Source organism: Microtus oregoni, unplaced genomic scaffold (genome assembly GCF_018167655.1).
Source record: "Microtus oregoni isolate MIOR12 unplaced genomic scaffold, Mior012 000037F_ref0000500, whole genome shotgun sequence".
Lineage (NCBI taxonomy): Eukaryota > Metazoa > Chordata > Mammalia > Rodentia > Cricetidae > Microtus > Microtus oregoni.
Window position 1 is genome coordinate 24,825,136 of NW_024543096.1, and position 23,764 is coordinate 24,848,899.

At 46.1% G+C, this 23,764-nt stretch overlaps 1 protein-coding gene across 2 annotated transcripts in view; it reads left to right on the top strand.

Annotated features, from left to right (window-relative positions):
• Positions 1-23,764, top strand: part of Rapgef4 (Rap guanine nucleotide exchange factor 4) — a 258,897-nt gene that overhangs the window by 28,363 nt on the left and 206,770 nt on the right. For both annotated transcript variants that reach the window (XM_041631492.1, XM_041631493.1), the window contains exons 2-3: positions 7,858-8,000; positions 10,126-10,214. In XM_041631492.1, the coding sequence (XP_041487426.1) occupies positions 7,858-8,000; positions 10,126-10,214 (232 nt within the window). The remainder of the gene's footprint in view (positions 1-7,857; positions 8,001-10,125; positions 10,215-23,764) is intronic.

Consider the following 23,764-nt stretch of genomic DNA (forward strand, 5'->3'; position numbering starts at 1 on the left):
CTCTCAGGTCACAGAGTCTCTGCTCATTGGTCTCAGTCAGTCTTTGCTCGCTCTGTGCTTTTCCCCAGCTAACTTTCCTTGCCCCTCACTGTTTGCTGATCTTCTCTCTGCTGTACTCAATCCTCTCTTAATTACATATGGTGGGGGATTGTTTTTCTTTCCATTTTGTATTTTTTTTCAGCCTTAGAATTCCCATTTGCTTACAAATTTGTTAATATTTCCACTGCTGCTGTTTCTTCATTCTGCCAATCTTTCCCTTTAAGTGTTTTTGTTTGTTTGTTTGTTTTTTGGCTTTTCAAGACAGGGTTTCTCTGTAGCCTTGGCTAGCCTTTGCCGTTCTGTAAACCAGACTGGCCACCAACTCAGAGATCCTCCTATCTCTACCTTCTGGTGCTGGGTTTAAAGGGGCACAGCACCACCTTTAAATTCTTAAACACTTTTTATCATGACCATTGTATTTCTTGGTATTTTCCACATCTCCGTCATCTCTACTTCTGTTTCCATTTTCCCACTAAATTTATAGTATTTTATGGTGTAATGTTAGACATTTTGGATGCTGTGATATTGAGAGCTTAGATTTTCTTTCTTTTTTATAAAGAAGACCAGCTTATACTCTGATAGGAAGCTAACTCACCTATCAATCAGCTTGATCCTACCAGGCTTATCTGTAAGCCTTGTTGCGGAAGTCTGTGACGTGGGCTGGAGTACTGTTTAGGGAGTGTAAGATGAATGTCCAGAGGGGTTGGAGAGAGCTCTGTTTTCTTTGTCTGCTCAGAGCTCCTGCATCTGTGAGAATGGCTGACCTGCAGAATCCCGAACAGCTCTTTTCCAGAGCTGGGTTCTGCCAGACCTGTGTAGGAGCCAGCCTGTGCATGTATAGATCACGACTCAACGAGGCCCCTCAGTTCAGTCCTTCCCTGTCCTGTCCTGTGACTCATGTCCCTGCATATTGTCCCCATCAGCACGGTGAGTCTGCCATGCTCCTTCTTTGTGTCTCACAGAGGTGTATCAGCAAAACAATGAGGATGTTATGCGGATTCCTCCTTGCTTGGACCGCAGACCTGTGCTGTCTTATGTCTAACGTCTGAAAGCTTCATGTAGTTTGCTCAATGTCTGTTTACTCTGGAAGAATTAGTGCTGTACTAATTAGTAGTCCATCACAGCATGAAGTGGAGGTTTCTCTTTCTTTAATAGTGATACAAGAGATGTGTGTGTTTGGGGGGAGGGATTAAATTCAGGACCCCATGTGTGATAACATCTCCTCAAATTATGCCATGGATTTTTATTTTCTTTTTTGAGACAGGGTCTCATTAGCCTTGGCTGGCCTAGAACTTGATATGTAGACCAGGATGGCTTCAAACTCACAGATAGCCCCCTGCCTCTTTCTCCTGAGTGCTGGAATTAAAGGTGTATAGCACAATGCTCTGCTGGAATTTTTAATAAATAAAAACTTCCTTTTATTAGAAAAAAACAAATTGTCATTCTCTGTGTTGCTTAAATGACCAGTCTTAATTATTAAATATGAGCATTAGCTAGCCAATACTCTAGCTGCTTTTCTGTTGCTGTGAAGAGACACCATAACCAGGGCAACTTATGGAATGTATTGGGGCTTCCAGTTTCAGAGTGTAAGTTTGTGACCATCATGGCAGAGAGCTGGGCAGAAGGTAGGCCAATATGATGCTGAAGCAGTAGCAGTGAGCTTACTTCTGATCTATAAGAAGGAAGCATATATATATATATATATATATATATATATATATATATATAGAGAGAGAGAGAGAGAGAGAGAGAGAGAGAGTGTTGAAAGGGTATTGGACTTTTTGAAATATCAAAGTCTGCACCTAATGCTATACCTCCTCCAGCAAGGCCACACCTACTAATCCTTCCCAAACAATTCCACCGACTAGGGACCAAGTATTTCAATATATAAGCTTATGGGAGCTACCCTCATTCTAAGTATCACAGCCAGCCACAATTACAGGACTGCACTCGGCTATTGGCTAATGACTCAGTAAGAGATTCATGATCTGATGAAATGAGCCCCAGCTTAGCATCTTTGCTCACCCTTCCTTTGTGTTCTTCAGGCTGTCAAGAACAGGGGCACCAGTAGCAGGTGCTGTGGGATACTTGGTGCTAATGGGAAGGCAGCATTAAGCCAGAAGTGTGCCATGAAGAGCAGGGACTCAAACAAACGGTTAAAAAGCTCCAAGGGCTACAGAGCGAACTCAAAATTCCCAAAAGCTGGTTCAGTTAAAGAGTCTTTTTCAAACTTCTGTGCCAAACTCTGTTTTGTAGACGGAGACTGCTCATTCGTTTCCTGGCTGCCCAGACCCGAATAATCACACAGAAACTATATTAATTACAACACTGTTTGGCCAATGGTTCATGCAAATTTCTAGCTAGTTCTTATATCTTAAATTAATCCATTTCTATTAATCTGTGTATCACCACGAGTCTGTGTGTCCTTCTCCTTTGGAAGCTATATGGCATCTCTCTAATTCTGCCTTCTCTCACTCTATATTCTGTTTGGATTTCCCGCCTGCCTTGCTCTGCTAAGCCATTGGCCAAAACAGCTTTAGTCATCAACCAATAAAGCAACACATATACAGAAGGACGTCCTACATCACTGTTTCTCTCTGCTGCTGCTGCTGGCTGTGTGTCCCATGCTTCACACAGGTCCAGATGATACAAACTTGAAAATCATTGGCTCAAGCTAACTAAAGTCAGCTTTGTTGCCTTGGCATAGACAAGGTTGATTGACTCAGGATTGTGCTGCCCTGCACCATTGGCTTCAATATAGAATACATGGAATTCTATAGAATGAAATGCATGGCTTCCCTTATCTTTGTTCAAGAATGGTATAATTAGTAGACAGGTGTAACTCAACACTGGGGAGGGAAGATCATGAGTTCAAAGCCAACTTAAGCTACTTAGGAAATTCCACGTGAGCCTGCCCTATGAGACCTTGACTCCAAAACAGACAGACAGAAAGACAGACAGACAAAAGAGAAGCAAGTAAACAAGAGTAAAGATTGTCAGGAACATCCGATTCTCACAGCCCAAGGCCCCGAGTGCGCCAGCCTCATGACAATCTCTTGCTGAGTCTTCTGTGACTCACGTGGAAGAAAAGTCACTCGTTCTGATTTAGCCTGAAACATTTAGAAAGCATCTGGTACCTGACTCATCCTGGATGCTCCTCCAGAGTGTCAGGAACTGAAAGAAACTAAGTTTTCCCCGAATGCTAGCAGGGCACATGGATTTCACAGTTCTATTCTGTGCACTGGGGGTCTAGTTCAGCTGGCGTCTGCAGAACCTGTGTCTGGGGTGTGTGCCTAGCCTGATGGTACAATACTGACCTCAGATACTAGGGCACAGTCAGAGAAGATGTCTGGGATTGGGTGTCCAACGTCGATGCGGCCTGTTCTGTACTGGGCATCAAACCTGTCCATGCCAGGCAAACTGAGCTACATCTCCAGCCCCCAAAATGAGGCTGTACTTTGATTTTGCATTGTGGTTTAAATGTCAAGAAATAAAAGACAGGACAGAATATGGTCAAAAAGGCCTTCTTCCTCTCCACTTGCTCACGCGTCCCCAACTCAGTATCATTTAAGCCTGACCAGGGCTGGTCCTGGCCTCCAGGTAACAGTGAGATTTTTCAAGGGACACAGAGAAGTGGCTTTCTGTCCCCCGTGGGACCTGTGACGTAACAGGTGTGTCAAGTGGGAGGCAAAGGTATGTGGGCATCCTTACCTTCGTTCAAGGCCAAAGTGGTGGTCTTCATGAGCTCCTATCACAACCTCTGTTCTCATTTTGTTAGAAATAAGCACAGGGTCATGGAGAGACCACCACTCCAATGAAAGCGGTTCAACAAGGAAGAACTTCCCTTCTAATCAGCTACTCACCAAAGCAGGGGAGCAAGCGTGCAGGGACAGGAAGTCAGCTGGGCTTTTAAGTCTAATGTAAGCGGTGACTGTGGCTGGGATCGACTTCACAGTCTTTCACGATTGGCTAGTTAGAAAAGAATTGGCACAGAAGAAATGAAGGAACGTGCGAAGGAGTGGGCTTCCTGAGTCATTTAAGATCCAAGTATGCAGCAGGGCCTTTGTGTAGAAGAAGGTTTTACCAGGGGTGTACTGTAGGGAGGGAGAGTGTTAAAATATTTGCATGTAGGTTTTGCAAGGTGGGTGAGAGGAAAAGATTCGCCTAAAGTCTTACAAAGTAGGAGAGATAGTGAGATGTGAATTCTAATTGTAAACAGAGGCGTTACAACGGTTGACAGGAAGGATTAATAACTAATGTTTCTTAAATTTGGATCTAGAAGGGCTCTTTTCTCTTTGTTTATAGTGATGTAAAACGCAAGTGGTCTGGCTACCAAGTGGGACTCTGCCCACTCTCTGGGCTCTGCTTCCCGGAGGCAGGTGGACAGCTCTTGAAAAGACTGAGAAACCCTTCATGCCTTAGTTAAGGGTAGCTGCAAATTCAGTAGCTGAATCAAGGCTCACAGACAAAGGAAAATTGTGACAACTGAGTTGATGTGTGTTCATTTGACAGGTGTGTGTCCGTGTCTCCATCTCTGTATCTGTGTGTCAACTTGTGTACGTGTACATACATAGGTATGCATGCAAGCACACGTGTAGTGAATAAATAAGAAAGGAACAGGGGAGGAGCCAGGAGAGCAGGGCTCTCTTGGGAAAATGTGAAGTGATATCCACAAACTTACCGACTCAGTTGCTAGCCGGTGATGCTGTAGTTACAAAAGGAGAAATGAGAAGGGGGCGATTTTAGGGCTTTTCACAACAATGTACTCATGAGGTCTTGGTAGAATTCTACCCACAGTGACATCTCTTTTCTGAATTTCTTTCTTGTCCTTGTATTAGGAATTGATGTTTGTGCACAGATGCCCCCCCCCCCACACTGGGCACACAGACATAATCTATGTTATCAGATGGCTTTACTACTTCCTTCGTAAATATATGCAGATTGAATGAACCATCATCAGCTCCTTCTTTCTGAATTTCACTGACATTGTTGGAAAAACTTGCAATTAGGAAGAAGTAAACAGTGTTGTGAGTGGTTAATAATTGGATAATTAAGATGATAACCTAATAAGTGGCAAACAGCTTGAGTTTCAAAGACCTTTGACACCTCTACGTCATCCCTGGCACTATAAATACACACGATTTCAGCATCCTTGGAGTTGCCTGACTTACATGTCTAAATGTTTTTGAGAGAAAAATGGAATTCATTTTATGAGCTTTATCTAATTGGCCACAAGGATCAAAAATTTTTATAGGTGTCAAAACCCTTTGAAAAGCTAAGTGTTAGAAAGACTGAGACTGCTAAGTACGTATTGTTTAAGATCTTATGGTTATAAAAGAAAAGAATACACACATGTCTAAAAAAATATCTCAAGCTCTGTATTCATTGCTTTCATTAAATACTCTCTCTCTCTCTCTCTCTCTCTCTCTCTCTCTGTGTGTGTGTGTGTGTGCGCACGCGCATGCATGCGTGACTATATGGGGGCTGGAAGTCAACATCTACTATCTTCCTCTATAATTCTCCACCCTGATTTTTGAGGCAGGGTCTCTCACTGGGTCTGGATCTCACCTCATCCACAGATCATTTCCTCAGCCCGTCATTAGATGCTCCTTTTAAAGGTCTTAGTGACTAATGGCCATGTTGACATTGGTACTGGTAGTAGTAGTAATAGCTTCTGTAGCCTTGTGTGATCTATGGAGTGATCACATGAGTTAGTTTAGCTTTGCTCATTAAAGGAGAGAAATATCTTTTTTTTAATATTCACTTCCTGTTGAAATGAAAAGTCAAACTGAGCCACAAAGTCATTTTAATTCGAGTGTATTTAGCTGACCTTCTGTCTAATGTTCTGAAATATATACACTAATTGTCAGGAGATATTTGCAGATGACAACAATGGGCTAGCATACTTGGCAGAGTGACTAGCATGCAGGAGGCTCTGGGCCCAGGCTCCAGCATTGCATAAACATATGCACACACAAATACACAGGCGGCACAGACGTGGATGCAAAATAAAGAAATGTACTTTCTAAATATTTTAACTAAAAAATCGTCATTTTTCACTGTTTGGGGAACTTAAATGTTTAGCAATGGGCGACATCACAAAGCCACTGATGTCTTTTGTGACTTAGAGTCTGGATTTGAACCTTGTCGATCTTTTGGCTCACTCTGAACGTCAGGGAAGTATGTTTTTCTCCGGCTGCCCTTGAGTGTTCAGTCTCTCCTTTGGAGCATTTGGCCAGCGACCTTCTGCTGCTCTGGCCTGCTTTCCTAATAAAAGCCGTGTTCAGGGGGAATAAACACGGGTGTCTTCTCTCCTTGGTGAGAGCAGAGGGACCCTCACCTCTTCTTGTTTTTCCCATGAAGACAGAATCCAGCACATGGGTGTGGTTTCCAACTCTCCTGCCTTGTGATTCCTCTAGGGGTCGTTTTCCATTTTGGCCTTGCTTTGGGCCCATCCCAGGCCTCCTGTGGCAGTGGCCTGACTTCCTGCGGGTGCCAACGGTGTGACATGTACCCACCGCACTCGATGCCCTCTGGGGATGCCCTGCTGTCAGGCGTGCAGCAGTAAAATGCTTCCCTCCAGCTCACACACTCTCTCTGGGCAGCATTGTGTTCACTCACATAGTTCTAGCTCATTTCAAAGTCCTGAGCCTCGAGGGTTTTGTTTCTAACAGGGAGTCTGGAAGTCCTCCATGGGTGGTAGATGGAAAGGGACCCTGAGATGCTCTCTGCTATAACAGAATACCACAGACTAAGTAATTTATGGAGAAAAAAGTATCTGTCACAGTTCTGCACTCTGGGTGATCCATTAGAAGATGGGAGGAAATCGTACTTGCTGGACCTTCTTGCTGCATACACCCATGGTGGGCAGAAAGAAGGCGAACAGCATCAGCTATGCAGAAGTCAAAGAGAAAAGGACTGGAGAAGAGGCAAAAGTACCACAATCATCGTTTTACTAGGAACTCGTTCCCATGGCAGCAGCATGATCCTTTCATGAGGGCACAAACCTTATGGCCTCTTAAAGCAGGGTCACCTTGAAGTTTTGCAGTACTAGTGATGTCTGTGGATCCCCGACTCTTCCAGTACGTGGTTGTCTGAGCCTCTGGGCACTGTACATCCCAGGTCTCCATTTTCCCACAGGAAGTCTCGTCCATTCCTTCTCTGTGGGAATCAGCTGGGCTAGCCAGGACTGCGCATGTTTTCTTTCAGTCTGGTTTTCTTGACCCTGAGCGGACCAGCCCTAGCTGTTTGCAACAGAAAGGGCTTAAGATGGACAGAGAGAGAAATGCCTATGGTGAGAATAGGGGACTAAATATTTGGAGCGAACACTTGGGATAGCTGCCTAACTTCATGGCACAGGGCTGTAACCCAGCACTTGGGAGGTAGAGGGAGGAGATAAGCAGTTCAAAGTCATCCTTGCCTACATTCTAAGTTCAGGCAGACTGATGGGAAATCTTGTTAGCCAATTATCTTTAAGAGGTGGATCCAAGGATGAGAGGTGGCTTCTGGGACCCAGAGAAAAAAATGTGTTCATGGACCAGCTGCCCTCTCTCTGTGGGGTTCCACTGCAACCGAGCAGAGCCTGGACTTTCCGTTCCTGTGGTGTGAGTTTCCCCTTATGATAAATAAAAATATAATTGTTTATCCTTTAAGCTAGCCTGGTTATTTCATGAATCGAGTTAGCTTCTACAGCAGATCAGGCTACTAGAGACCCTGTCTCATCATGGATAAACAAGCAATTGTAATTAGAGTTACACCTTGTGGCCTACTTCTCACTAAGACCTAACAGGTTCTGTCTCTCCTCCCCCTACCCTGCAGGCCGTTGGAGCGATCCAGTGAAGATGTGGACATAATTTTCACGCGCCTGAAAGAAGTTAAAGCTTTTGAGAAATTCCACCCAAACCTTCTCCATCAGATTTGTTTATGCGGTTATTATGAGAACCTGGAGAAAGGAATAACACGTAAGCCCCGGAACTCCTATGGCATGTGCTTGTGTGGCTGTGCTCATTCGTGTCTGCCGCGTGGGGACAGACAGCACCCACAGAGTCCTCTGACAGATGTCCGAGCTTCCAAGTGAGCTGACATCTCTCCTCTGTGTTTACTCTGCTTCTCGCTTTTATGTTCACAGTGGGGGGCATTGTTATCCCTACCCCTGGGGCAGCAGCTCACTCTCCAGATGGGAGGACAGACAGACACATTCATTAACTGTGTCCTTAGGAAAGATAGACAGACACATTCATTGAACTGTGTCCTTAGAGATTCAAATACCGGTCTTCTTTAATCCAGGAAGGATGTGGCTGGGCTGCAGACAAAGCTTTCTTATCTAATGCTGTTAGCTATGTTTTGAACAGACCTCAGTAATAAATGTTATCCATCCTGTGTGAATCAGGGGCAGAGAGGATGAAACCACAGGGTGAACAGTACTTTTTTAGGGTGTTTTTCTTTGCGTTGAGAAAGCAGCATCTCCCCATTTCTAGGTGTGTTTTATGCTTCACTAACAGAACACTTCCATCCAACTGCGTTGAGTAACCAATGACTCATTCCAGAAGAAAAAAAAATGTTTCTCATCTATGAACGCCCTGAGGTGAGATGATTCGTAGCTGGTAGAGAAGGGCTTCTGGTCCCCCCGAGTCTCCCCCTTTACCTCACGGGTTGTTGGCATGTGCCTCAGGCAGCTGCAGCAAGAGGAGGTCTTCTGGGTCCACAGCCCAAATCCTCGCTGAAGGACTGTGTCTCCCGAGTCCCCCAGCAGACTTCCTGTGCGGTGTCACTGGCCAGAGTTGTACCGCGTGGCTAAAGTCCAGACCAATCCCTGGCAAAGCTGATGAGATGTCCAGGATTGACCAGAACAATCTTCACCATGCCAGTGGGACGAGGGCAGGAGCTCTTGGACCAGGCCTCCTGTAGATGAGGGTGTGAACTTGCATAGAATCTGGCTTGGCTGAAGAAGACCCTGTGTGTGTGTGTGTGTGTGTGTGTGTGTGTGTGTGTGTGTGTGTGTGTGCTACATGTGTGCCAGAGCCTTCTGAGGTCAGGGGAAGATGTTGCCTCCCCTGGAACTGGAGTTTCATGTGGTTGTCTGACAAGGGTGCTCAGAACTGAACTCTCTGGAAGAACAGTAAGTGCTCTTAGCTGCTGAGCCATCTTTCCAGCCCTTCCAATGATTTTCAAGGTTATGTGAGCTAATATCTAAAAGGTCTTTCTCTAAGACTGCAAACTCAGAGACAGTTCAGGTTCAGAAACTTCAGGGTGAGGATCATAGTCAAATGCCTAAATGCAGTGAAGTCAGAAAATAAACAGAAAAGCAACGACCCTGTCCTTACAGTGTTATAAATAAAGTCAGCTGTCCATTGGTCAGTTTAAAAGGAAGCCCATTAGTCTACAAAACACATTACATGCATTCATTTATTTATTAACTTGTTTACTTACTGGCAGGGTCTTGTGATATCCCTTGGGCAGACCACAAACCCATGGTCCTCTTTTGTCTCAGCCTCCTGAGTGCTGGGACTGTGGGTGTGCCGTCATAGTGCTTTTGCCTTTAATACAGAGCCGTGAAGTTGAATGGCTTAGTGTGGCGAGTCAAATAGCCTCGTCCCCATTTAGACTCACAGCTTCCAAGCGTCACACTGCCGTGAAGTGTATTTAAAGTAAGTCTCACAGAATGTTAGTGAATCTTTACAGTCAATGCTTTGCGTAGCCCTGGTCCTGGAACTCACTCGGTAGACCTGGCTGGCCTCCAACTCACAGAGATCCACCTACCTCTGCTCCCAAGTGCCGGGGTTAAAGGCTTGCGTCACTATGTGGGGCCAATGGATCTTCCTGCAGTCAGGATGATCAGTTAGTTATTGCAGCTCCCCGTGTGGGAGTGTTCTGTAGATAGGGCATCTGCTTCCGAGGATGTTGGATCTATAGGATGAGCTTTGTGGATGGGTGACATGGAGGAAAGCCGTGTTGTGTCCTTGTGGGAGCAGAGAGGGAAGGTTGAGAATAAGCCATGCTTGTAATACCCAGTGAAGATTTATCTGGTTAAACAAACAAACAAGCAAATCTGTACACGGTATGTTTACATCATTGTTTCTTTTCCAGTATTTCGCCAAGGTGATATTGGAACCAACTGGTACGCTGTCCTAGCCGGGTCTTTGGATGTTAAAGTTTCTGAGACTAGCAGCCACCAGGTAATCTCCCCTGTCATTAAGAAAAACTGATAGATGCTTTATTATGTTGTTTTCAGTTTTCTTGATGTTTATTTTTTGAGAATTTCATACGTGAGTGCTGTATTTACACCATTTCCTGTCCCCCTTCCCATTCCAGCTCCTTGTGTCCCTCCCCCACTCCTTCTCAAGTTCATGACCTCATCTACCATGCTATTTTCTCAGACACCTTTTCAAATCTACTTCTCCACGTTAAGTCCTTGTTGAATTCCGTTCTTTAGCCATGTCACAGACATTGAAAGGCTTGTGTGATGTGAGCTTGGTGTCGGGAGCTGGAACATTCAGTGCACCGGCTGGCTGTCTCCTGAGAAGTGCAGACAGTTCTACTGCAGGGGGATAGACAGGTGCATCCTTGCTGTAGAAGGTGAGGTGAGCACCAGAAGGAAGAGTGTTCCCTGCCTCCCTTGTGCTGTGACTTTTTCTGTGTATCACTGACCCTCATGGGCCTCCTAGGAGCTCGAGATGCAGGGGAGAGTGGCTGACGCAGACGCCCTTCACGACCTCTCTCAGCTAGGTTAGGGTGATGGCTCGTCAGGAAAATGTCTGCTCTATAGACACAAGGACCCGGTTTGGAGGCCCAGCATCCACTTTAAAGCCTGGTACAGCCATATATATCTATAATTCCCAGAGGGAGGCAGAGACAAGCCAATCACTAGAGCATATTGGTCAGTGACTTGATGGGTTCCAGATTCAATGAGAGACCCTGGTTAGATGAATAAGGTGGAGTCCAATGGAGTAAGACACCCAACACTGAAACCTCTGACCTACACACACACATACACACACAGACACACACACACTAAATGTATAAGTTAAGACAGTTTCTGAGCCCTTTTTGGCAGCACACTTCAAATGGGAAAATCTTTGTTATTCTAAATTTGAGATTTACATTTTGTAGGGACTTGTGGGCAATCATTCTCTCTTTTTTCCTTAAATAAGATTTATTTATTTATTTATTTATTTATTTATTTATTTATTTATTGTGTGTGTGTTGTCTGCATGTAAGCCTGTGTACCCCATGCATGCCTGATACTGGAAGAAGTCAAAAGAGGGCATCAGATCCCCTGGAACTAGAGTTATCCAGGGTTGTGAGCCACCGTGTGGGTGCTGGGAAATGAACCCAGGTCCTCTGAAAGAGCAACAAGTGCTCTTAACCACAGAGCCATCTCTCCAGCCCACAGTCACCCTCTCAGATCTGCAGAGGCATCCATCTGATGGTGGCATGGGGCTGGAACCCAGTTGGTTTCCTGTGCCAGGCCCACTGCAGTGCATGGTTTCTCTCCCTCTGGTGCCCACGTCACCCTTGCCCCACAGGCATTTCCCCAGTGTGGCAGTGCAGAGAATCCACCAGACGCGGCCTGCAGCCCCCAGCCCCCAGCTGTGTTGGCTTGTCTCCTATTCTCTCTCAGGACAGGGATTCCTTGGATTTCAGAGAGGGCTTTGACTTTTATCAGCTGCCTCAGTTTCCCATTGGATCTGGAAACAGCTGAATTGTTTGCATCGTCACCCCTGGTAGGCAATAGTCAGAGCGAGAGTCAGAAAGAGGGAGGACAGAGACAGCGAGGCAGAGAGAGGGATTGATTTTAACGAGTTGGCTCCCAGGATCGTGGGGCTTGGCGAACCCCAATGCCTAGGGCAGCTGCTAGGGGTGGGGAAGGTGGGGGGCATGAAGGTAGAGGGGCAGAGATAAGAGCTGGGGCTGCCTTCTTCAGCATGGAGGCTGGACCCTTCTTTCTTCTATGGGGAACCCCAAGTGGAACAGATTTGTTCTAAAGATTGTCAGCTGGTTGGGGTAAGGCCCACCTACGTTGAGGAAGGTAATTTACTTTCTCTGAAGTTTATTTATGGGTAGGAAGTTGACTAAGCTGGTAAAAATGCTCATTGTACAAGCCTGGAGTACCCAGTGTGTTCTCTGGGACCTCTGCAAAAGGGGGAAGGAAGGATTGAATTCCACAGAGCGGTCCTCTGACCTCCCCATGTGTCCTGTGGTATGCTGTGTCCCCCTCAACTAACACATAAAAAGGAATAAATTTAAATATTACTTACAGTAATATTAATCACATCCAAAAAGACTTCACAGCATCTAGTGCTTACCCGAGGAAATTACCACTAGGTTTGCCTAGAAAATCTATTATAGCACTCTATCCCTTACACCTGTGTACATGACCGGCCTCATCTTCAGCATTTAGATGCTGGTGTACCATAGACTTGGTCACAGGGGTCCGTGACAGTGGTTCCAACTCTCCTGGGGCCGCAGAGCTGCGGATCAACTTTGGATTCAGGTCTGACGTCGTCCAAAGTTTCTATTCTTCCCGCTGCCCACACAGTAGGTGGAGGGTGAGGGGTGCGACGTGGTGAAAGAGAAGGAGAACCGGTTACAGGGACTGAAGGAAAACAAGAGAGGATGGAGCAGAACTCTGTTCAGGCTCAAGTTACGCGAGAGCGGAGGGCAGCCTTTCTCTGCAAGCCTGCGTCTCCATTTTCTTTCTCTAAGACCCTCTCTCTGCTGTTTGTCTGTCTTTTCACTAAGTCAGAAAGGTCACAAAGACAAGTTCCCCAATGCACCCCGAGTTCCAGCCCCTGTGTGTGGGTGCATTAGCCGCTTTCTGGACCAGAATGGTAAGCAAAGAGCAAGACTGACTTCTGGTTCAGGAGCGCCACCTACAGGCAGCTGTGCCCTGAGCATCCTCTGCCCATCTCAAGGGCCACTCCCTGCACACACCTCTTGTTTTCTTGAGAGTTCTGGTGGGATTCATTTGATCCCACTGATGAGCTGATGTCCATTAGGTGTGGCAGTCAGTTCCCTGTGATGCTGGGACTTATAGTCCTGTATCATAATTGTAGTTGGAGGCCGCTTGTTCCTTTCCCGGCTACCCAGACCCAAAATAATCACATATAAACTATATTAATTGCAACACTGCTTGGCTATTAGCTTAGGCTTTTTATTAACTAATTCTTACATCTTAAATCAACCCATTTCGACTAATCTGTGTATCACCACAAGGCTGTAGCTTACCAGGTAAATTTCCAGGGTCTGTCTGTTTCCTTCGGCCCCTACATGGCACCTCCTTGACTCTGCCTACTCTCTCTCTCCATCTCTGTTCAGATTTTCTACTGCCTTTACTCTGTTAAGCCATTGGCCAAAAGCAGCTTCTTTATTAACCAATGGCAATAAAACATACTCACAGCAGACAGAGGGCAATCCCACATCACATAAGGAATGTTCAAAGGATGGGAAGAGGGAAGATCACCGTTGTTGGAAGCGGCAGCTTCCCCTTGGCTCCTCCAGCCACTCCATTGCATGTGATGCCATCTCAGAGCCCTGGTCCCTCACCTCCACACCCACCTTCTCTTCCTTGAACACCTCGTAGATCTAGTAACGTGCAGTTAAACCAGCGTGGCCCAGCGTTCCACAGGACACCCAGGTTGGAGTGAGGTAGACAAGGGGAGAAAACTGAGGGACAGACAGCAGGCTATAGGACAGAGGCGAAATCACTAGAAAGGATGTTGATGGGCAGCTGGGGAAAGGAAGGACCTTGACTTGGGTGAAGAAGTGGGCGGTGATGTCCCGAAGGGATGGGCCCAAGTTCTGACAAAGTATTACTTATGCTATACATGTATTGGGTATTATTGATTTGATACCTTTTTAAAATGAAAGTTACCCTATTTTATGTAGTGATGGGGGAGTTAAAGGATGCATATATAAATATTCTATTTGCCTCATAAGCTCCTCTCACCTTCCTGAGCATCCTATTTCTCCTTTGCATCGCCCCCAGCTGTGCTCATTAACTTAAGAACCAGCAGCGTCTTCGTCACCGTATGGTGTAGATGGATTGTACTGAGCTCTTGGGCCCTAGGGTATAGGTTGTACTCGCTTTTCATTGGCGTCGTCCCCCACACAAGTGGTGGGAACCCTCAGTGTTCACAGGGCCTGTCCCCTGTGTGCTGTGCCACGCCTGTCCGTAGAGAAAGCATGGTCTCCTTAGGATGACAGAGTGGGAAGCTGAAGAGCCAGAGGCCACCAGGATTCCTGTAATCCCCGTGTCCTTTCTTTGCCATTGTCAACGTTAGTCACCATGCACGGCCTTTCGAGGTGTCCAAAAGTTCCTCAGCAGTCTCCAGGAGATCTAGGGGCAGTGTGCGTACATGGTTGCTCAGTGAATCGCAGATACCTGAGATCACCGTAAGAAACCCACTGATCCCACATTGTAGAAAACTGAAAATTATTCAGGGGATGGGTGGGTCTATGAGCTCCAGGCCCTTTGCTCGTGGGGAGGATGAAGACAGGCCACTGGGCTTCAGGCCACGGGATGGCTTACCTCCCAGCACAGGCTCGGTCCCACTGATCAGCTCAACAGCCACCTGGATGAGGGTGGGGGGTGCAGGTAGGGAGGGAAAGGTTGGAACTGCTGCCCACAACCTCACTCTGTCTCTGAAGGACCCCAAATCCTGTTGCGAGCCGCACAGCTCACTTCTCAATCGATTACATTCTTCCTTTCCCTGCTGGACCCCAGAGACACACCCTCCTTCTTCAGCCTTGCTTTCTGGGCAGCGGAGTTCCACCAGATCAAGGCTTCCAGAGCAGCCTGGATGGAGGGAGAAAGCCCCTGGATGGGATAAAAGGGACATGATCCGCCATGCAGAGACCTTCCCCGAGGAGCTGAAGCTCTTGCTCTTATTTCTGCATGGCTACCTTGAAACCATGTTTGCCTTACGAATTCTGGGAAATGCAGAGTGGCTTCTGTTCTTCCTGTGCTGAGGAACTTCCAGAGACCTGCAAACCCTCACTTCTATCTTTGCATACACCATGTTTAACCCTCTCGCCTTCAAACAAAACCCAGGCCCACTGAAATGCATAGTGTTAAAGGCGTGTCCCCTAGCTTCTCAGGCAGCCTTTCGACTTTGGCCATTACTCTGTCTTATAAAACTATGACCAGGCCGGGCGGTGGTGGCGCACACCTTTAATCCCAGCACTCGGGAGGCAGAGGCAGGCGGATCTCTGTGAGTTCGAGACCAGCCTGGTCTACAAGAGCTAGTTCCAGGACAGGCTCCAAAACCACAGAGAAACCCTGTCTCGAAAAAAAAAACAAAACAAAACAAAACAACAACAACAACAACAAAAAAACTATGACCAGCAAACAAGGGGGCATTTCTACAGGCAGCATCCTTGGCCAATGGAGTCCCAACATGGCTCACATATTCATGAAGAGTTCTACTTGGCCATGGGGATCTTGTTGAGGACTAGCCTTTCCAGTTCCTCAGGGATACCTGTGTTCCCTCCAGGGACATCAGAGCCAATCACCAAAATCAAGCCCCAGAACCTCAGGTACTTTCAGGTCTGCTTACTTGGGCTGGGAAGTCCCACTCGGGTGAACTATAGGAATGCGTTTTTCATTAATATGTTAATGGATCAGGGCTAGAAGCGAACAGTATAATGTGTTATAAACAAAAAAAAATCTGTCGAGAGTTCTCGGTTTAGGTAGAGGTGCAAATCAAAACAACTCTGAGATTTCATCTTACACCTGTAAGAATGGCCAAGATCAAAAGCACCGATGACAGCTTATGCTGGAGAGGATGTGGGATAAAGGGAACACTACTCCATTGCTTGTAGGAGTGAAAACTGGTACAGCTATTTTGGAAATCAGTATGGCTATGTCTCAGAAAATTAGGAAACAACCTACCTCAAGACCCAGCAATACCACTTTTGGGTATATACCCAAAGGATGTTCAATTGTACCACAAGGACATGTGCTCAATTATGTTCATAGCAGCATTATTTGTCATAGCCAGAAACAATCCTAATGCCTCTCGACCAAAGAAAGAATGAAGAAGCCATGGTACATTTACACAATGGAGTACTGCACAGTAAAAAATAATGGCATCTTGAAATTTGTGGGCAAATGGATGTATCTAGAAAACATATTGAGTGAGGTCACCTAGACCCAGAAAGACAAGTATCATATGTACTCACTCATAAGTGGCTTTTAGGCATAAAGCAAAGGAAAACCAGGCTACAATTCACAGTCCCAGAGAACCTAGACAGCAAAGAGGATTCTAAGAAAGACATACATGGATCTAATCCCCATGGGAAGTAGAAAAAGGCAAGATCTCCTGAGTAAATTGGGAGTGTGGGGATCATAGGAGAGGGTAGAAGGGGAGTGGGGAGGGAAGCTGAGAAAAAATATAGACTAATAAAAACAATTAAAAAACAAGAAATCATGATAAACCTTAAGAAGGCTTATAAAAGTCACTACATCAGACAACAGCACCCAACTTGTGCGTGCATAATGTGTGTGTGTGTGTGTGTGTGTGTGTGTGTGTGGTGTGTGTGTGTGTGTGTGTGTGTGTAAGGTCTTGTTTTTCCCTGCAGATTTGTAGATGGGGAGACTATGGTATATCTAAATCCTAAGAACATGTATTATTTTTTAAACTAATTTAGAAGCATCCAAACTGTAACAAATGTTTAACCATACCAATTCCTAAAGACTGTTGACAGAATTTCATGTTTCAAACACAGAGAATAGTGGTCGTGAAAGCATGTGCTTCTTTGTGGCACTTACCTCACTATTGCCTTTATTTGAGCACACCCAGCAGCTAAGTCCCGAGGTCCCTGAGGTCTCCTCGTGGAACTTGGTTGGGTATGAGTATGTGCAATTAGAAACCTGTTAACGGAGGCCAATAGTTTCTGCTTTAATGAGTCGATGTATATAAAGCACTTAATACAAAACTTTGGAGAGAGCAGGGTCCCTGTGCTTTCTGGTGACTAGAATGGAGAGCTGCGGGCTGCCATGCCTGCAATGCTGATATTGGTCACAAGAGGGCAGTGTTAGAACACGAAAAGCAGGAAAAACAGCTCCGTATTTGAAAAGGCAGGAGTTTAATTTTTAGCCATTTCACTGGGAACAGAGAATCAGGGCTGCACTTGGCCTTGGTCTTTTCTTCACCCCACCCCCTCATCTGTCATTGCGCCATTATCTGGCAAATTTTACTCTGGTTTTAGAAAAAAGCACTCTTATTGTTCTTCTCGCTAAGGTCAAATAGCGAACCTTTAGTCGTCCCTGCCTTTGCCTTTACAACAAAGATGCCTTTGTGGATGGCATTTTCGTTTATCAAATTTGACGCACAAATCAATCTCTCCTCCCCTCCCCCGGTTCATCCACTCAGTTCTTCCACCTTGTTTTTGTTTTCGGTGACATCACCATTTCGGGGAGACATTTGTCAGGCACATTTCTGAAGAGGCTTTAGGGGGCCCACCTAGAAGATGTGAATGGTGCCAAGCTGTCAGTGACCGGTTGTCATGCCGACTCCTGCCTGTGCTCTGGCTGTGGCTGAGATGTTTTTTAGGAAGAGAGCTTTTTAATCGACTTAGCAACTCACCTGACATAGCTTGGTTGCTCTGTATCCTTTGTCTGGGTGGCACAGTACTAGTGAGACCGGCTTTCCGCTCGGTGTGTGTGGCCTCCTGATTGGTTAGAAATGCCCACTCCTGTTTATCCTCTGCAAGCTGTCCCCAGCCTGCTCATCTGATGTCCCTCAGCTGGCTGAGAAGCCAACGCCAGGGACATGCTCTGAAAGGAACCTGCCTCGCTGTTGCTGTTTGCCAGAGAACACACTGGACTTGAAGTATTTGCCTTCCTGCTTGGCAGTAAATCCTTTTGACAAATGTACAGTTGGATACCTTGACTGACTTGAAACTGGGTTCCATTCAACTTTATTTCTTAAAAGTGTGCTTAGAGGACTCAGTAAGTTCCAGGAGCTGATTCAAGCTCACAAGCTAAATGCAAGCATTCTGGAACTTAATGGCAAAGTGTCTCTTATAGGTTGAAAGTGAACACTGTAAAAAACATTTGCTTTGTAAGAATCTATGCTTCTGAGTCTATCTACACACTTAAAGATAACCCAACACATGAGATTATTAATTCTTGACTTAGTAATATGGAAATGAGTAAAGTCTGAATAACTAAAAGACCCCATAACTCTTTTTTTTTGGGGGGGGGAATGTTGGTTGTACTTTGTTTGTTTGGTTTGGTTTTTGTTTTCTCATCCAGGTCTTACTATATAGCCCTGGCTAGTCTGGGCCCTACTATACAGTAGACCAGACTGGTCTCAGACTCTCAGAGATCTACCTGCCTCTGCCTCTCAAGTGCGTAGTTGAGAAGCATGAGCCACCACACCCGGCCTAATACCTGATAACTCTTCAACATTACAGAATAATTAAAAGAAAAAGAAAAGGAAGCCCCCATGTGTTCACGCCGACAATGCCCAGATCTATGTATCGATTAAGTTACTCTGAGACCCCCAGAACATCTGCCAGGCCCGTGTTTCCTAGCTCGGACAGCGATCTTAACCGCTTGCGACCCTGTAACCCTGGCTTTCCTCGCCCCACCCCTATTTTCGTACTGCAGGCAGGAAACAAACTTGAAATGGCTTTAGTGAGAACGCCCCTTTAAGATGTGAGTTTTCCATAATGCAGACACACAAAGCAGATAAATTAGGGGTGATTAGATGCAGTACAAAAGGATTCTTTGATTTATGGCAGGATTGCCAGAAGGGTTCCTTTGAATACGTGCTCCCCCAGAGAGCTCAAGTGTTTTGCGGATCATTCAAACCACTTGACATCCAGACTGGGGGGGGTACAGAGAAACTTGGAATTTAAGTGTTGAAAGCTGTCATTAGATGAAGCTTAATACAACATGACTATAGAGATTCGCTGTTGTTTAAATAATAGCAAAAATATAATTTGCTTTTTAGGAGTGGAGAAAACCTATACATGTGTGGCAATGTGACGGAGTGAGGAATTACAGTTTCCTTTATATTGTTTATTCCTATTTAATTCTGGCAAGATGGCTCAGCTGGCAAAGGGGATTGCTGCCAAGCCTGACTACTTGAGTTCGAGTCCTGAAGCCCACGTGGTAGAAAGAGAGAACCAACTCCCCCAAGTAGACACACTGACCCCCACCTGTGTGTCATGGCGGTTGTCCCCCCCCCAAATAAATGTTTAAAAATGTACTCTGCTATTAATCTTATTAAAGGCGAGTGTGGCTATTTCACTAAGGATTCTGGGAACATATTGTCCAAAGCTGTGGAGGAGGATGTGTAATCTAGGCCTACCAAGACTCAGGCCTCTTCTGATTCACCTTTGTATGACTCCGTGTGGCCTTCCTTTGCCTGGCGGTTGGTGCCTGTCACCAGAGGCTTGCTAACATCTTTTGATTTTTATACCAGCATCTGAGACAGCTGCGGATTTGTACAGCAAAGGCCCGGGCAGATTTAGTTACTGGTACCCTCAGATTGAGGTTCATGTGAACAATTTTATGTTGACTTGATACAGGCTATACTCACCTGAGAGGAAGAACCCAAATTGAAAAAAAATAAAAATAAAACCTCTGTAAGATTGGACTGTAGGCAAGCCTGTAAGGTTTTTTATTAATTAATCATAGATGGGGGAGGGTCCAGCCCACTATGGTGGGAAACCCCTGGGCTGATAGTCCTGGGTTATATAAGAAAGCAGGCTGAACAAGCCAGAGGGAGCAAGGCAGTAAGCAGCATCCCTCTGTGGCCTCTGCATCAGTTCCTGCCTCCAGGTACCACCCTGTTATATGGGACTGTGAGTGACACAAACCCTGCCCTAGTGGCTTCTGGTTATAGTGTGCCATCACAGCATCAATAACCCTAACTAGACAGGAAGCAGACCCAGTGGGGAGCTGGACTTCCGCATACGCCTGACTCAGAATGCTCCCCACAGAGTGACTACCAGGCAGGCTGTGGGCTACAGACTGCCTGTGTTGTCAAATGACATATCAGTATGTTTTTACAAGGATCAGAAGGAATAGGCCGTGTGTATCTTGGCAAAGAGATCAGCTAGTTTCTGGTCTCGGTTCTTTCTATAACTGGCCTGATTTGGGCAGGATGTTGAACATCTTTGAGTCTGGGTTTGTCTAGCTTATGAAACAGTGATAACGGGGATGCTAGTGCAGGATGATAGCACTCCTAACCTCAAAATCCTAAACGGTTCAAGTTCTGAAACTTTGGGGTGCTAGGAATGGAAGCTTCTGTATCTGATCCCGTATGGCAGGCAGTTCAAACACAGTTCAGGGAATCTCCATTCCCTGAACTCCAGAGGCACCAGGACTCACATTCAGGTCTCCAGTACCCACGTGACAAAGCTGACTTGGTCACAGGCCTCTGTAACCCTGCCGTGACAGGGGCTGGGAGAGGTGCAGACAGGCGGATCCCTGGAGCTCGCTAGCCAGCCGGCCCAGTCAATTGATGAGTGTTGAGCTCAGTGAGAAATGATCTCTCAAAAGACCCCGCCTGGGACTCCCCCGGGTGCTCCTCTACAGCCCCTTGCACATGTGCGCACACATGTCTACACAGAACAGCTCAGTGTGTGTACCGACTCGTCAGGGACATTGTATGGAGTTGTTTTCAGACTGTGCGTGAGGAAATATGACACAGAAGGGTTTTGTGTTTAGACTGAGGTCTCCTCCCATATATATATACATATATACACACATATGTGTGTATGAATATGTGCATATATGTAATGCAAGTATTTCAAAGCCTTTAAACAAATGGGAAATCTGATCCTAAGCCTTCACTCACTAGGAACATGCAGCGGTAACCTGGTAGGGCTCCAGCAGCCTTGGCTAAGCCCTCCTTCATCTCATGAAGTCTTTTATATTCTTGAATCTTTACTTCTCATTCGAAAGGTCCTCAAAGCTAATGTGGAACAGGGCATTATCCAGTGTTTCCCTGCTCTCTGACCAGTGCTGACTGCTTGCTTCATTTTCTATGGTACCGAAACCATTTCTTCTCAGGTGACCTCAGTAAGCAATCCGTAGACAAGCAGATGTCATGAATGCTCTCCTGAACGGTACCTGAGGGATAAGCGTGGCGATGGGAGTAGACCTGCAGCTTCCATGCTGGCTTTAAAGAAATCTCATGTTGCATGTAGAAACAGACATGCGTGGCAACAGGCAGAGGCATCTACAGGGGTCCAGGCTTTGAATGCTGACCTGTGGGGTATAGTGAGATCGGAGTGTGGGCACAGGATCTTCTACAATCACCCACACTTATCTTGTCTTCTAACCCGTGTTCACAACAGCCTATTAACCCCAAAGCTTGGGAGAACGTTTGGATGTGATTTCATTTGACAGTTTCCTCCTGAGCCTGTAAGGAGCCCAGACTCCCATGTCAAGGAGAGGCAGCCGTGGACCGCAAACACATCGGTTAGCCTTTAGAAAGTCCGAATGGTTTCTGAGCCTTTCAGTTTCCCTGGCCTCAACTATCTCAGTGCCTAGCCAATACCTCCCACATCCGTTCCAATTTCTAAGTAAGTTTGACCTAAAAATTGTTTTGAACCGGATGAAACTGAAGTCTGGAGCTGCAAACAATGTGGAGAGATTTCCTAGCCTGAATTTCAAGATGAGAACGTGTATGGAGTTTGACTAATGTGCTGGATCAAATCCTCAGTCCTCTTGCACCCTAGACAAGTGCTATACCACTTGTCATTTGTGACTCCCTGTCTTTAGATTTAACTGGATCAAGCACAAAGGAGGGGGTTTAGGAAGGGTTGGCCACACAGTCACTTCTGGTGACTGCAGATCCTTGGACTCTGGCAGTGGTTGGGCACCTGTTACAGTGGACATTATTGTTCAGTGGAATATTCCAAGCAGTGTGGGTAGCAATACCACCACAACTGTGTTTTGGAATATGACTAGGCCTGGGTAAATTGAAAGCTCCAAGGGAAAGCAAGCAGTCCATCTTGTGTCTTTATTACAAGAGCCGTTCTCGCCCAAGAAGACAGGTCATGTTGAGTTTCACAGTCCATATTTGTGTGTGCTTTGGTGACAAACTGCCTGTATCAGGAGAGGAGGTGAGAACGATGTCCAGTTAATCTGTAAGCACCAGTTAGTTCCTGTGTGACTGACGTCTTCGCGACACTCTTGCTGTGGTCCTCATGATGGGTCTCTCTCAAGTCTTAAAAGGTCTTAACACTAGCCACGATGTGGTGGCACCCACCTTTAACCCCAGCACTCAGAAGGCGGGGGGGGGGGGGGACTCCTGAATCTGAGGCCAGCCTGGACTACAGAGAGAATTCTAGGACAGACAGGACCAGGGCTACACAGAGAAACCCTGTCTCGAAAAACACAACAATGAAATAAACAAATAAACAAGTCTCGACACTGGAAAGTATGTATTAAGCAAAAAACTGGTCCGGAATCTGAATTGATAGAAGAATACAGCGGTCTAGTGGGAGCCTCCAGGGATCCCTCGTTTTAGGGAATGTATGGGAGCCTGTGGTTTGTCTCAACACATCTCCTGCTTCTACTAGAATGTGAAAGTTAGTCACTAACTTCCCGACCACTGATATTTCAGTCCTGGGTACGCTTTGAATGGCTTTGTTTGCAGGCGCCCTTCTGGAGAGTCTATCAACGGCTCCTCTTAAATTTGCCCCACATCTTTTTCTTTTCTTTTTCTGAAATATTATTGACTTTTATTTTCCTGAACATAGTTTCAGAGGGTAATATTTTTGCAGAAGCAATCTACCATGGTCCAAGGGCCTGGATTCTAGTGTGCATTTATCTCAGAGATGTGACTGCAGAGCCACTGGCTGGATCTGAATAATATTTGCCTACGACTCTGTGCTAGATGCATGTAAGGAAAAGGGCATCTTCTAACCTGGAGGGTAACCCTTGTGTGTCTCCTTAGCTTCCAACGCCTGCAGAATCCATCTCCGGATGGTTCCGAGCGGCTCTTTGCATTGTTTGAAAGGAGTTAGGACCAAATATAAATGTTCTTGCCAATGTTGCATCTGGAGAGGAATCCGTTTTTACAATTTTCTCAGCACGTTCTTGAGCACGGACTCAGGATGTTTTATAAACAGCTACCCGTGCTTTCTCTGGTGCTGCTCTTCCTCTGTTCCGGCTGCAGGAGGCAGCGTGATACAAAGAGCTTGGCATCTCCAGCTTGGCATCTCCAATTGGAAGGACTTAGATCTCATTCTGTGGTTTCTTTGCTGCCTGACCTGAGGGGCCTCTGGGAGCTCACTCCTCAGACCTTCAGGTCCCCAGGGACAGTATTAGTCCTGCTCCAATTTCCTGAACATTGTGATCATTCCTGCCCGCCAAGAGGACCCAGTCCGCTTTCAGTAAACGGTTCTTCATTTCTTAAAGCAACCAGCATTTTCTAAAAAGATCAGATTATTGCCATCAGCAGTGTTCACAGTATTCACAAACTAGACACATCCTAGCGGTCTCAGGACGAGAGTGGATGCGCAGACGGTAGCGTGGCCACGCAGTGGGGTGCAAAGCCTACTCACCTACACGAGGATACACATCTACTGACCTGTGTGAGAACGGGGGTAACTCAGAGATGTTACGTTGAGCAAAAGAAGCCAGCTACAGATCAGAGCCTACTGTCTCTTTCTCTGTAAAGTTCCCCAGCAGGCAAAACTTCCTTCTGAGGATGGAAATCATCAGGGCTGTGATTTCCTCTGATGGGGAGGGGTC